The sequence below is a fragment of the Magallana gigas genome, chromosome 3, assembly GCF_963853765.1.
Source record: "Magallana gigas chromosome 3, xbMagGiga1.1, whole genome shotgun sequence".
Lineage (NCBI taxonomy): Eukaryota > Metazoa > Mollusca > Bivalvia > Ostreida > Ostreidae > Magallana > Magallana gigas.
Window position 1 is genome coordinate 12,295,356 of NC_088855.1, and position 15,138 is coordinate 12,310,493.

Here is a 15,138-nt window from a genome sequence, read left to right on the forward strand (position 1 = left end):
CATGGATACTAGACAATTTTATTACCGTAGAACAGCACCATGTCTGGAGAAATTTCCGTTTTGCACACATTTTTCTATCACTGATTTTCAAATGTGTGAAAAACGGGAACATACCAGATCATGCAGTAAAAGGGAGGAAGTATGCAACATGGATTTCAGAGATTGTTGAAAACCAGCAAACTGGATACTTGAACAGTACGATTTCCTTGCTGAATTAAAATCCACGAATGGTCAACGGACGATTTCTTTGTTGTTAACAACATTGGTCCTAGACACACTCGTTGCTGAAGAACAGCGATATTCATACTGGACGATTGCATTGTTTTCAATAAATTTATTGCCACCATTTTGTCATTAATTGCTAAAAAAAAATAACAGTTTTAACACGGAACAATATTCAGTAGATATTATGACAAGATAAGGAATATGAAATGACCAGTCCAGTGACCATGTGATATGTAAACATTAATCAGTTTCATCAACGAGGATATACTGACTATATTTATTAGTATAAACTAGTATTATACAAACATTGACATTGGACGTTTTGTTAGTTAGATCCGTTAATTCTATTTGTTCTTCCATGCATTCCTCTTCCTTTAGAGGAAATCATGGTATAATTATAGCAACAAATTGTGATCACGGTAGTAACAAAATATTTACTACTACCTGGTATTGTATCGCAAGTATAATATACGAGAGCGGGTAATGTTAAATATTTTCCGCATTCTTCTATCTTTCTCTTGAAATTTCCTTTTAATTTATAATCTGAAATTAGTTGAAGTACTTAAAATATCTTTTATTTAATTTCCTTGTTTTCAATGCTTGCTACATATAATTTAATATGAATTGTCATAATATTTGATGGATATAGTTCAGTGTCAAAAACAAAGTTCATCACAAGTATATTTGTAAATATCATGTTGAGATCGAAAAAGATTAAACTTAAATAAATATACGCTCACTAACAAACAGACACTACAAAAACACCACTAAAAGTTGTGTTTTCAATGAAATCAGTCCAATAATTTAACAGCACTGAATGTTTCTCTTTCTGCATGATAAAAGAATATGGGGGAATAAGGAGGGTAAAATCCCAACACAGGATGCATAAGATGACCCCGTACAAAAATAACCCCTGTCTTTCTCATCTATCTATCTATCTATCTATCTATCTATCTATCTATCTATATTGATTGATTGATCGATTGATCGAACTCTTATTAATAGCACAAAATGTTGAATTTCAAAGTTATAAATCCACTTCCGGTTACAAGTATTTTGCTGGCCATTCTTTTTATTTATTCAATCTTTATAACATGTACTTAAACTTCCAGTGTTTAATTATTTCTTCACATCATCGACCACTTTCTGTCAACGTGACGATGATTGGGAATTTAAACATAATATTCCTTTTTTATTTGACGTACACATATTTACAAAATAATTGAAACATACAAGCAACTGTGAATGTTTGAATACAGAACAAAAATAGTATGTAAAAAATAAACAATGAAAAAATATGGTGAGGGTCTTTCAAAATATAAATTGACCTCATGAAAGAACGGACGTTTAATGGTAACAATTGTCTATTCATGTACATGTAAGTAACATTCGTGTAAAGCTATGATACCGAAACCAAATCTAAAACAGCTTCGGTTTAAACATGAAACACCCCCAGGTTAAAAATAGCAAGGCATATGTATTACAACATGTATGTCTCTTGTGTATATGGATCATTTTGATTTTTTTCTCACATATTTGATTATAATTTTCAAATGTGTCCCATTTCTTTTTCGAGGATGTAAATGTACAACTGAAGAAATAAATACTTATAATATACATTATAAACCAATAAAATGGTTCCCCGTCTGATAACTGATATTGTCCTCCTGTGAAGGTTGTAATGGCCACAACAAAATAATACTCTTTTAGCTTTTGATAATTCAACTTCCATTCAACCACGATCTTCAATAACACTATAGTCTAAAGTATATCAGACCACCAAACAAAACAAAACAGTGTTTTCCAACCGTTGGTCCAGTTTACAAATTACTACTGAATATCTCCTTCTGTAATGAATACACCGTATTTCTGTCTTCTGTCTTTTTGGAATTCCGGATTTCAGATAGACGCTTGCACAGTCCAATCTCATCGTACTCTTCGATCACTTGCTGTTTCGACATTTTCCGTCCTCCTCCGTAAGGTCGATCGGGGATGTCGTCATAATTACGGAGCAAGGGAACTAATGTATGGAGTGACAAAAGGTAACCTTGAAGAGCCCGATGGTTTTTTCTGTAAAGACAAAATGAATGATTAATTCACTTGAATTATTTAAGACTGAAAAACAACGTAGTAGAAAGCATATTTCATTGGCAACGACAAGAGTTTTCTTTATATATATATATATGTTATTCTAACTCTTAAATCAAAGTCTACAGAAACTTTTCGGAAAAATACACAGGGGCTCGTCACGAAGTTTTTTCAACCTTTTATATCTACCACCTCTATACAATAAAAAGCACGTGTATTTTATTGTATATAGGTGGTAAATATAAAAGGTTGAAAAAACTTCGTGACGAGCCCCTGTGGAAAAATACAGAAAAAACAAGCACCTTTCTCCCCCACCCATACTGTAACACAGAACAAAAACAAAACTATCACCTTTTTGACGACTAGCAGACTTACCTTCTCTGTACAACAGATACGAAATTGACGATCAGGAGCAGAAGTAGAACGGCGACCCCGCCTACAATGACGTAGGGCTGTATTATGTCAATGATATCTTCAGGGGGTTCTTCTGTAGACGTAATATGGGAGGTGGTAGACGTAAAAGAAATATTATCTAGACAAAAATATAGAACAATAGTTTACCACGTAGTATAACATATATCATAGCTTTTATAGAATTCTTACTGTTACTGTTAATTCAGATGAGTTAATATAAGCAAATTTAGCAACCATTCATTTTATTTAAAGCTTTTTACATTACATAAATTTTTTTAAAGCTAGAACTGTTTCTTATTTTTAATGATAGAATTTGTCTTTTTCTAGTCTCTAACAATTTCAAGCTCATTCATTGTGTTTTCTAATTACTGTATAATGTCTTGACCAGTTGATTTATATGTGACTTGTTTAGTTGACTGTCAACAGGTCTGATTCAGATATTACATGTACCTTTAGATTGAGACTGAGATATAATTTTTAAATCAAATTCCCATCATACCTTCTGAAAATGTACTTTTGTCGCTAGGCTAGCTATTCTCATATGTGGCTGTGTCATATTTAGTAGCCATGTTTATAAGTATAAGAATATTTATCGTATTTTTTAACTCATATAGTAAAAAGTGAAATGGCCATAGTTCTATTTGCTATTTGCATTGTTATTAATATATTTACAAGTTTTTAAACTATTTTAACAACCCCTACTCCTCAATGAATATTCTGGAAATCGTTCGCTTGACGCGGTTAAAATCGGGATATCCGGGTATGTCTCTGAGCCTGCTACAGTTTTACAGCTCAAACATCCGTCTAGTAAAATTTTGCATCTAATTAGCAATTTCTCTCATCATTACCTAGCATTACCTCATCTTGTGTTTATAATTTGATTTTGGACGTTATTTTTTTATACCGAATTCTCATTAGGACACCAGGAAGCTTTATCAAAACTGTGTTACAACAACACAAAATACAAAATCAAAACAAGTACAACACTGGTATATAAGTAGAATAATGTTCCAGCTGCATACTAAGTAATTGATACGGACGAAACGCACGGATGTCCCTATAAATCCCAATATAAAACTGCGACAAACGAACGATCATGCCCGATTTCCTGGGACGGCTTGAACATTCGACGCCCAAATGTACTGCCCACACCAAATTTCGCCAGATAATTATTATAGAGGGTACAACACTCTTAATGCTAACACATATTGAATAATTTCATTTATGCCTGTTGTATTTGGACATCCCACGAACGACTTCAATTTTGCCCATTTACATTCTTGATAATAATAATTTGCTCTAATCTTAACAAATTATTGACAGCAATCTAAGTTTGTGTGAAGGACAGTAAGACAACAGTTCTAAAATAGATCTATTTCCTCCCTAATTTTATTGTTCTACTGCACTTTTTTTTTTTACAGAAAGTTTACTTTTGTTTAATGTCAATGATCAAAACAGCGATTTTATAATATTGAAACGTAAGACAATATCGGATGGAAAGCAAAATAAGCAAGATTGACATAGATCCATGTATAGCAACTGCAAACCTGTGCCTGTTGTGGACTCTGTAAAGATGCTCGGGTACGCTACATAAAAAAAGAAAAAAAACCCCAAAAAACAAAATAGAACCATTTTAATAAGAGCTTAGACTTTTGGAAGTTGATGTCAAACTGCAATGTGACGTAGGCCTGTCTATTTCATTTTAGACCACTCAGCCATTGCTCTTTAAAATCAACAGGATTTGTCTGGCTTTTGAGCTAAGACTACTCAATAGGTGTATATTTCACCCGAGGCCAGTTTCATTTTTAATTTGTTTTGGCGCAAGAAATAGTTACGTCCTACTGAAAGTCCAAGGCCTTGTTCAAATGGTTCTAAACGTCACCCCCCCCCCCCAAACCCCCCCCCCCCCCAAAAAAAAAACTAAAAAATAAAAAAACCCCACCAAAAACCAAACCACATGATAATGATTAATAAAAGAATGAATCAAATCGTTTAAATCATTTAAAATTCATTCAATACTATTTTTTCTACAAATAGAACTTGAATATGCAAAAGGGACATATTTATGAGTTTCAGAAGATGCCTACTACTTTTTTGTGCTTGAAAATAATTCTTAGTAAGCGAATCTCTATTACATAACCTTTAAACATTGAACTTTTTATATATAATATAAGCATTTTCGTACTTTTTGTGTATATATGTAAACATTTTTGTCAATAATTAATCTAAATCCAAATCAAAACCGTTCAGTCTGTCTAACAAGAGAGTTGAATATTCAACTAGACACATCTTTAATCCAAAGGTCTATTTCTCATCTTAAGTGTATCGAAAATTCATGCAGATATACTTGATATTTTTTCCTGAAAAGGCATTATTTAATTTGTGTGCTGCAGGAGTAGATCTAATCAATAATATTTTTACGGCAGTATTATATAATTTACTCTATAATGTATGTATCATTGGGAGAGAATAAAATTTATATAAGTTAAAAACGTTTTGATAAGATCAGTACAATATAGGACAATTAAACAGACAAGGGTATATAATCATGAGAAAACATTCACATATTCTCTAGATTTGATTCAGTATGATTTTGTTTAAAATAAACAAGGGTTCGTTCTAAAAGAATTGATTTTTGATTTCAAATATCTAAACATACTTCCCTTAATTCAAAAATAAAATTGTTCCTTTCTGCTTCATTAAATGTACTATCTTATCGTGAAACGAGACACTGCCACCTGCTCCCCTATACCATGGTACGTGTATATAATATACCAAACTTTTTGTTTTAAATTGGCACCACCAATCAATACAGTAATGAAATTACAAATATTGATTGAAAATGTATTAAAAAAACTAAAAGGATGTTTTCTCTACAATATTGTAAAGTAATCTCTTATAAATTTAAATACATTTTACAATTAAATAAGATTTTTTTTTTCAAACAATCATAATCAGTTGGCATTATCTTATTTTATGAAAAATATGCGCTTAGAGAATTCATGTTCATTGATATTCACTAGGAATTCCAAATCCGATTTAGTAAGTAAAAAAAACTCTTTCATGTTCGATAGATATATTTAATAACTTTTATAGTACAAATGAAAAATTAACATGGCACAGTAAACAAATGCTTCTTAATATAATATATACTTACTTGATGTGTTGCTGGTAAATGAAACCGTTGTTGTTGCTAATAGGAAAATAAAAGAAGTCCCTTCGTACTTAATGTTCTTTTGACAAAAAACGATTAAAAATGAATATTTACTTTGGTTCTTAAACTGTTATACTCACAATCATTGCAAGTTACCTTCTGAAAACCAAGAAACTTTATCACTAAGAAAAGCACAAAGTCACGAGCTTTCGACGACACACAGTAGGTATACATAGCCATTTTCATGAGTGCTGGTACATGTATTGTTACTTTCTCAGTGCCAAAGCGAGAACTGTGACCAGGAACTATAAGCTCGTGTACTAGTCCGAAGGAGGAAAATCAAGCACCATACTTTTATTAGGTTTTTGATCATGTGATTTCATAAAATATTGTTGTTTTTATATTGGGGAAGTATAGATACAATTCCAATTCAGGCTTTTCGTCATGAACGACAAATCTAGCAAAGTGTGTATATTGAGTTGAATGTAAACCAAGCCTCCAAAAAGTATTTCCTCGCTTTAGTATCTTCCTTTATATTGATTACCATCTCTTAGCTTTTAGGTCAAATTTGTAAGAAAGGTATTATTACGCAACATTTCTTCAGACCATAGGACGCTATTCAAAAAAAACCCGCAGAGTGTACGTAAGGAAATAATTAAAGGAAGATAAGAAATTGACTAAAACAAGACAAAAAGTCGATCTCTTCATTGAAACTTAGCGTATACATATTGTATTGTGGCGCATTTTATGGTACTTTAAAGTCCACATGCAGTTTAAAGTAGATAAAACAGATAAAAGTACATAAAACACAAAACCAAGGAGTGCAACCGGCTAACCCGTCAATTTGTTATGATGATTTAATGTTGAACGATCTTTTTTTGTACCTTTATTTTTTGTATGTCTGTTTTACTATTCATATAACATTTTATTTTGCATTTTTTATGTCATATTCAAGTTGGCAGGGTTAACATTACAGCTTCCTCATAAAAAAAAAGAATTTAAGCTCAATTTGCAGTCAAAAGTTTACACTCCGTTTTTTTTAAGGAGGAAGGAAAGACATGTTTATAAAAAGTGCATATGTAATTGCAGTCTAAAATGAGGCAGGTTGATACTCATTTCCTTCTTATAAGTGACAAAGATCACCCATCTATACAAGATGATGAAAGCTGAATCGAGAAAACAATTCAAGTATCAAGCAGATTGACAGATAACATGTGTTTTTATACATGTTAACGCACGCAACAATTAAACAATCAAATCTTTAAGTGTAACTTAAATCTTCATACTTTTAAAAGGTTTTTGATCATGTGATTTTATCAAATGACAAATGACAATGGCATAAATGATTTGATTAAATAAATCTTTTATAAACTTAAAATTGATGTAATACTTTTAATAATAATATAAATTTCTGAAAAATCATTGTAAGCAAATGAGACATACAGTTTTTTAAATAGAAAAACTCATCTTATATATGTTAAAATATGTGTAAAGAATATATTATATATACAGTGTCGATAAACAACATGACTGCACCGTCCTTCAAAACCCCTAGTATCGTCACTGTTCAATAAATGATATTGCTTTTGTTTTACTAGATGTTCCATTTCCCAACTTTATTTACATATAAATATAATGGAAACGGTAACTTCATTGTCTTCTGTTTTTATGTACCCTTTTATTTTTCACCTTTGTTTACTTATCGTTATTTTTGCGAAAGTTCCTGTTCACATTTGACTATTTCACATTCGGATTGAACAAAGTAATGGAGTCAACAAACATTTCCTTCTCTAGGTGACTGAATGTCTGTCCTATCAGAACTAGATATATGTTTGGTTTAAAGCGTTGCAAACACGTTTCCTTGCTAAATTTGATACATTATCTAACGATGTGTTTGCAAGTAGACATAAAATGACTTTATCGTTGTGATTCCGATAGTTCTTATAACGAACAAATGCAACCAAGGAAACCAATGTATTGTGCAAACACTGCAATGTGTAACGTATAAATTTCTTTAGGATGAATGTCAACGGCACATTTACTAGTATTTAAAAAGAACTTCTGAGCGTTTAGTGATCACAGGAGGATTCGACATAAAGTCTTGTAGTATGTCTTATATACCACCACAAATCGTCCAATGACAGAGCAGAAACTATAAACCGTATAACATAAATTCAACTGTGGACTCTATAACTCTGTGTACGTCCATTGACTATAGGTTACTACTCAGCACCTCTCGCTGCAGGGAGTACATTGAATCCCTGCTTTGGGCGTGTTCCGTACTAAGCCTTTCCCTTTCTTCCGTATTGCAGACTGGTTCTATCTCTTTATCAAGTTCTGTTTCTGATTCATGTTCTGTTTCTGTCTTTTTTACAGGCTTGCATTCGTTTACATCATTTGACTCATATCTAGGATTCCCTATCATTTCAATCTCATCGTAATCTGTGGCAGTTCCACAGCCCCGTACCCGCTTGGATATTACTCTAATTTCAGGATCTTGTTCCTCGTTCACAACTTCATTATAGTTCCGCCCAGATGGAAAAAGCGCATGTAGTGACATTAGGTATCGCTCAACAATGCGGTGATCATTCCTGAAATATGAAACACTAACAGAATGAAAATACACATTTCGACTCTAAAAAGTTAATTTTGTTTGACCTTGTCATATCGAAACATCGTCAGTAGGAAGTGGAATGAGCTTAAATCTACAACCAAAGACGACCAACAAGACTGTCAACAAGCTGATTCAATAGAAATAGGTACAATACATAGTTTTTATATTTGTTTCATTATTTTTGTCGAATTGATGTCAAATATCAATCATATTATTCTGATTTACCCAGCGTTCAGTATTAATTTTCGGAAATTGTCATTTGACCGTTTTAAAGTGATTTGTTTCATTAAAAGATGAAACAGATTTATTTAATCATAAATGTAATCCCATAATTTTTCAGTCATCAGTATAATAAAGTAATGTGATGATTGTTCTTCCACGGTTCGTCCGTGCCTCAACAGACTGCTTGAAATGGGATTTAGAGGACATTAACCAAGTTTAATTTTTTGTATGTTTTTTTTTTTTTTTGCTTTAATATTTTCGACTGTATGGAAATTATACTGTCAAGTTGTATTATTTGCAATTTCTCAATTTCTTATTTTTTCAATAAAGATATGTTGAAATTAAAATCTTTTTGTCAGATTTACTTTTTTCTGTTAGTTTTATTGTATCTAAAGGTTGTGTTGCTTTTGATTTTGCTGAAGCAAATATACTGGCTTCAACAATCCCATCGTCATGGCTGTATTTTATCAAAGAACGTGGGGCATAAACCCACTGAAGTCCATTTGAAAAACCCACATTTTTTTTCCTTACAAATAACACTTTTGTTACATTTATTAAGCATAAGTAATCATTTACATTCAGTATTGCCAAAACCTTGAAAAATTGACCTCAATGTAGAAAGCGAGTTTAGTTGTCTCGAAGGGTCAACCGAGCAAAGAGGGATGGAGTTTAATGCAACTCTCTGCAAAAGGTTGTAGTATATGATGACGTATGTGTGCTCTACATCGTTTGGTGAGTTATAATAAAGAAGGTAAGTCATGAACTAGCTCGGGTCACGTGGAAAGTGTGTGGGTAAGAGACTTAACTGAGCTGACAACCACTGGGCGTGATCATGTACCACCAAGTACTGATCAGTGAACGGAAATCCCACTGTAGATTAAACTCGGTTTAATATTTTGACACCTTCTCCGAATATTTCAAGAATCAACCGTCATTTCCTGACATATTCTACTTTTCAAATAGAATCTGCAAGATGACTATATATATATTGCAGATTTTATTTGAAGAATAGAATATGCCAGAAAAGCCACAACTCTGAAGACCACTATGTTAAAGCTTGTGCTTCTATTTCATATATATCGATGCATTCATATTTTATGTTTTGTTTATTGTTAATATTGATAAGTTGTCGAAATAAACATTTGCAAGAGCGACAAGCACTCAAACTTGAGGACGAATTTTCAGAGTTAAGTCTTGTAGGACTGTCCAAAGATGGAACACCAATTATTGTTTTAAATACTTTTTATTGTTTAGTCGAACCCCCCCCCCCCCAAAAAAAAAAGTGTGACAAATGCTTAATAAGACTACTGACATCAAACTTTTCTTAAATTAACTAAATCCACAAAAATTGATCTCCATGACTATATATGACATCAGCGACTTTGAGATATTTTTAACCGGACACGACCTTGAGATCGTGGAGCTAACTTTTGAACTGAGGCAAACGATGAAACCAAGGAATAATGGTTCGGTGATGTTTGTCTATCAAAATCAGATAAGGAAGCAGGAAAAAGAATGTAGTTTCTGAAAACTACTCAGTTTTCCAATTAGAAACTATACGCAAGAACTTTACACCCGTAGCAAGTGCATTCTAAATTCTGCAACATTTGAAAAAAAATGTGTAACATAAACAGGATAGTATTAAGTTAACCTATCAGTGGGCAACAATTAGATTTGACAAAATTATGAAATATTTGATAATATGAGTACGGCAAGAGCAACTTGCTATAAGCTTATCAATGTATGTGATAGTAAATTTATTTACATACTAAGTGGCTAAGTAGGTCTCCTTTTATTATGTATACAAGAATATCACAGGTTCAGTTACATATATCTACAACTAAATCTGACGTCATTAACCTTGTTTATTTCCTTGAAGAATTTGAAAAGTTAAATGATTATTGACCTTAAATTGGCTATATGTTTGAACTAACATCAATTTATAAATATATAACGATCGTTACATTCTACTTAAGCTATATAGATGAACTTGATATAGTTAAATGTTTGAGTGTTGTAAACGTTGAAACAATCAAAGATCAATAGATTAAATTATTCAAGGGGTTTGGTTTCACAATAATATAGCGATATTATGATTGTACAAGTACATTCTTGTGCTGTGTAAATCCTGCGTTTACTATTTTTCCCTTTTAGAAAGTAAATGTACAACGATCACTATTAAGTAAACCTCCAATAGTTGGCCAATTATTAAGGAAAAGTAAATATCTAAAATTGTTAATTTTCACAACACTAAAAAAGTAAAGTAATGCATATTTTCGTTATAATATAACCATGGTAACTATCGAGAAATCAGCTTATCATGAAAATTTAACTAACAGATTTTGATGGTTTTGAAAATAAATCTTAATTATATATGTATCGCAATTTTTACATCCAAACCTTTTTTGTGTAATAAATGAATGCTGTTGCTATGAAGGTAATTAAAGAGTAAGAATTTTTGCGTGATTTTCTATAAAAACAAACTCATACATTTTAAAACCCACAAACACTGTGGTAAAGAACTACTCCCCCGTTTGAAGGTTATGAAAATTGGAGCACTTTTTTTAACAACAGCAGTACAAATTTAGAAGTACTGCTAAATCAAGCAGGGAAACTTTTCAAAATCACCCAATTATTTTTAATGTTTCGGATATTCATACTTTGAAACCATAGGAAAGGGTTTCAATATTTATACTATATTTATGATTTTTAAAAAAATTATTATTGATTGATTTGATAAATAACCTATTTAGGCTTATATAGATATGAAAAAAGCAAACATACAACCACTTTTTCAACGGTTTTCTTAATCCAATTCATTATGTTTTATCTACCACCGATATATTATATTAACCAATAAATCCTGGTTGGTTTGTATCCTTAACTTAACCTTAACCTTTCATGGCTTAAAGAAGATAAAATTATGCAATTATTTTTAAACTTAAGTCTCTGCAACTGAGCAACTGATAACCCTGGTAACCAATTTAAAGTGCTTGGCTGGTTTATGCAAAGTTAGACCTAACTATTAGGCCTAAGCATCAGGGAGGATTCAGCCCCCCCCCCCCTTCAACTTTTTTCATAAAAAACATAATTGTTCCTAAATTAACATTAAAAAGATTGAAATATTAATAGTGATATTGAAAATTGTAGTAATTGGTATACTAGCCCCCCGGACTAGGAATTTCATAATTTGGGGGAAACAATTTGGTAGGTAAGATTTTTTTTTAGTTCTAGGTATACCTAGGTATACTGCCCCCATTATCTATTCATGTTATATAAAGAAATAAGCAACTTCCGGAACACTATATAAAGTTTTTGGTTTTAAAAAACCTAACAACTTAGAATCGATAGTTATTCATTTCTGAAACTTCCTTATCAATTAAAATCGTGTATCTCATGTGCATTTGTCTTTTCATATTTACCGGTTACAAGGACTTTACACACATTTTTATTGCAAGGAAATGCCAAGTTATATGTATTCGACCTTTTGAAGTTGTGTCAGTATGCTTTAGTATTACCAATTGGCACAAAAAGGAACAATATTTTGAATAATATACAGCTGTACTTTTTTTGTTTCTAAATGATCAAATTATATTTTTGGTTTACATTTAACAGAGAGAGAGAGAGAAAGAGAGAGAGAGAGAGAGAGAGAGAGAGAGAGAGAGAGAGAGAGAGAGAGAGAGAGAGAGAGTACCTTCTCTTTATAACTGAAACCGTGTTGACAACCAACAGAAGAAACAAAATGGCTACCGCTGCAAGGATGGCCCATGGCTGCAAATCACCATATATTGAGGACTCTGTACAGTTTTCTAGAAGAAAAGTTTTTGAAATAGTGTACAATGAAATAAGTCGTCAAATATCCCAAGTTAGAATGTAATTTGCTTTTAATCCATGTTATTATCATCTTAAAATACCGATCATAACCATGTGTTCACTCACCATAAACGTTAACATGTAATCTATGAGAATAAGCTCATTATTATTCCTCATAAATAAGCAAATAAGATAATTCTGGACGACTTTAACATGACTTTACAAATTATTTCACAAAAAAAATAACAAACCTTGTTCACCAGAACTACTTACTCGAACAATTTGTTTGTGTAGGTGTCATCTGGGCTAAGAAAAACAAACATGAAAATAACATGTACATCCGCTTTTAAAATCAATTAGTAAAAAAAAATTTCAAAATTAGCCTAAAAATAATGCGTCGTTAAAGTAATCTTTGAACTTAATTTAATAAATAACGATTGCCTAATATTCATAGTTATCAAAACGGCATTGGTTCGACTTATAATTGCAAATTGCAAACAATAAAAAAAAATGTTCGATGATTTATGTATCGATCAAAACAACACTGAAAGAAGAATACAAATGTACCTTTTTAAAATATATCAAAATCCGAATTTGATCACCAATTTACCCACAATTAGTGTATTGATATAACTCGTAGAATGTACTTCCTGATAAGAATCGGTCCCGGAACTGAATGTTCGATACATCGTTCCAATCCCTGTTAAAGTTGGCAGGTGATTAAACCACTTCATGTGTTGAGATGTATCAATTATGTACATAAGTACATGGTGATATGTGAAAACTCGTGTGAAACTTGGTACTGTAACGCACTTTAAACATGAATGATACATTGGATAGGTGTACAAGCTAATGAATTATTCTATGAAAGAAGACAGTAATATTTTAACTAGGTCTTAAGATTAATTAAATGTACAGTAACTATCAAAGAGTGAAACGACTCTCACAACTTTGTGATATACATTTGAATCAAAATCTCACACAGTCATAAACTGATTCTTTTTGAAAATCCTTATAAATAGCTAATTTAATTAATAACATGATATAAACTTAATTAAATTGCGTGCATAATGAGCGAAATGAAAAAAAAAAAATCACACATCTTGATTCATATCATTAAGCATTATTTCCTTTAGTTTAAATGTGTATTTAAACAACTGCACTTGCACCTAGCACTAATATTCATACAATAATACTTGTACCTGGCACTTAAACATACACTAGAGTACACCTCTCACTATATTCGAGACTTTGTGAGATCGATCTTTGATTGTATTTCTCTTCCACATTGTTTATACTATAAATTTCACGATGCATGATAATAGCGTATTTTCATTCTATAAACACAGCAGATATAGGTTTCCAAATTAAGGTACCTCACTACACCCAGACTTATACTTTTTAAGACACTACGTCACAAGATGGCGATTTAAATGTTTTGTTAAACTGTTTATATCGTTCGATTGGGTTGTATATCGTTGTAGCTCAATGGCTAAAGTATTGGCCTTCTGGACCGCTGATCGTGAGTTCGAACCTGCCAGGAACTTTTGTTTATGTTAACTGAATTAAATTTTAGGAAATGTAATTTTTCATCCAAAATTGCAGGCAGATTTCCCCCCTATTTTACTTAAATACGTCTTATCAATTATGATATCTATCATAATCAAGTAATTTTCTGCTGATTTGAGAAAATAAATTCAAGGTGTAGTTAGCCACCTTAAGCCACACGACGTTTTGTGCCTAAATCTTGACCTTTTACTTAGCCAAATTGCAATTTTTGGTGTGAATGGGTCTACACTCCACCCTATAAGAACTTTCAGAAAAAAGGATAAGTTTCATTTTTGTTTATTGATTTATTAAAGTGGAGTCTAGACCCATTTTAGGTCAAAATTCGCGGTTTTCACTAAAAACTTCAAAAAGTTATTCTTAATTGTCAAATTATAAAAGTTATCCACACCAACTAAACATGTGCAATTGTAGCTCACTGTGATAGGCCGAGGACTGTAGACAGTACCTCTCAAATGAGAGGATGTTCGAATCGTAGTGGACTTTTATTTTGAAGTTCTACGCTTTTGTTTCCTTTTAGGTAAAATATAATATTTCGATTTTTTATGAATCTAAAATTATTTTGGAAAATATTTAAAACTCTACAGATAAAGACAGAAAATACATTATGATCTAGACAATTCCAAATTACGTATAAAAACAATAGAGCTAGCACAGTCAGAGATTGTTTGAGATTACAATTAAATTGTAAAGAAAATACAGAAACGAAAATAAGAAGAAAAGTATAAATGTAAGTGTATTAATGATCAGAGAATGCCGTTTAATATTATACATGTACTGATGCACACCTTCAATGATTTTTAATATGAGATTTACATAAGTCGTTTAAATATCCTAGGTACGGGGGATTCGACAGGCAGTGTACGCTTTTCTCCTTTAAATACATGTAACTCGAAATTTTATTTTACTTCCCAACATATATATAGTTGAAAAATCCCCTTCCAAAGAAATGCTATTTTGATTAACTTTGTAGATGAATTCATCGTGCCGATTATATATCGTTCAGAACAAAATGAAAACCTATGCATCTAATAAAATAAAA

General features: G+C 31.7%; 1 protein-coding gene across 6 annotated transcripts; it reads right to left on the reverse strand.

Moving 5' to 3' along the window:
- Positions 1–1,557: 1,557 nt before the first annotated feature.
- LOC105334165 (uncharacterized) lies at positions 1,558–13,361 on the reverse strand. Of its 6 annotated transcripts, none has more exons than XR_010711809.1 (7): positions 13,098–13,361; positions 12,804–12,836; positions 12,412–12,526; positions 6,038–8,472; positions 5,885–5,920; positions 4,275–4,313; positions 2,689–2,845 (listed from the first exon to the last, which is right to left on the reverse strand). XR_010711809.1 is itself a non-coding variant. In XM_066078524.1 (5 exons), exons 1-5 carry the CDS (start codon positions 6,125–6,127, stop codon positions 2,046–2,048), a joined length of 591 nt encoding a protein of 196 aa, XP_065934596.1. In that variant the 5' UTR covers positions 6,128–6,334; the 3' UTR covers positions 1,558–2,045. The 6 variants fall into 6 exon arrangements, 3 of the variants coding, with proteins under 3 accessions (XP_065934596.1, XP_065934597.1, XP_065934598.1); XR_010711808.1 differs by having other exon boundaries at positions 6,022–8,472; XR_010711810.1 differs by lacking the exon at positions 4,275–4,313.
- Between the last annotated feature and the right edge of the window lie 1,777 nt (positions 13,362–15,138).

Excerpts from the sequence above, each read along its gene's own strand:
- LOC105334165 (XM_066078524.1), bottom strand. The coding sequence starts at position 6,127 with ATGAAAATGGCTATGTATACCTACTGTGTGTCGTCGAAAGCTCGTGAC. Across the intron at positions 2,846-4,274 it reads AGAGTCCACAACAGGCACAG|ATAATATTTCTTTTACGTCT; the intron begins GTTTGCAGTTGC and ends ATTTTTGTCTAG. Across the intron at positions 2,296-2,688 it reads GTATCTGTTGTACAGAGAAG|AAAAAACCATCGGGCTCTTC; the intron begins GTAAGTCTGCTA and ends TTGTCTTTACAG.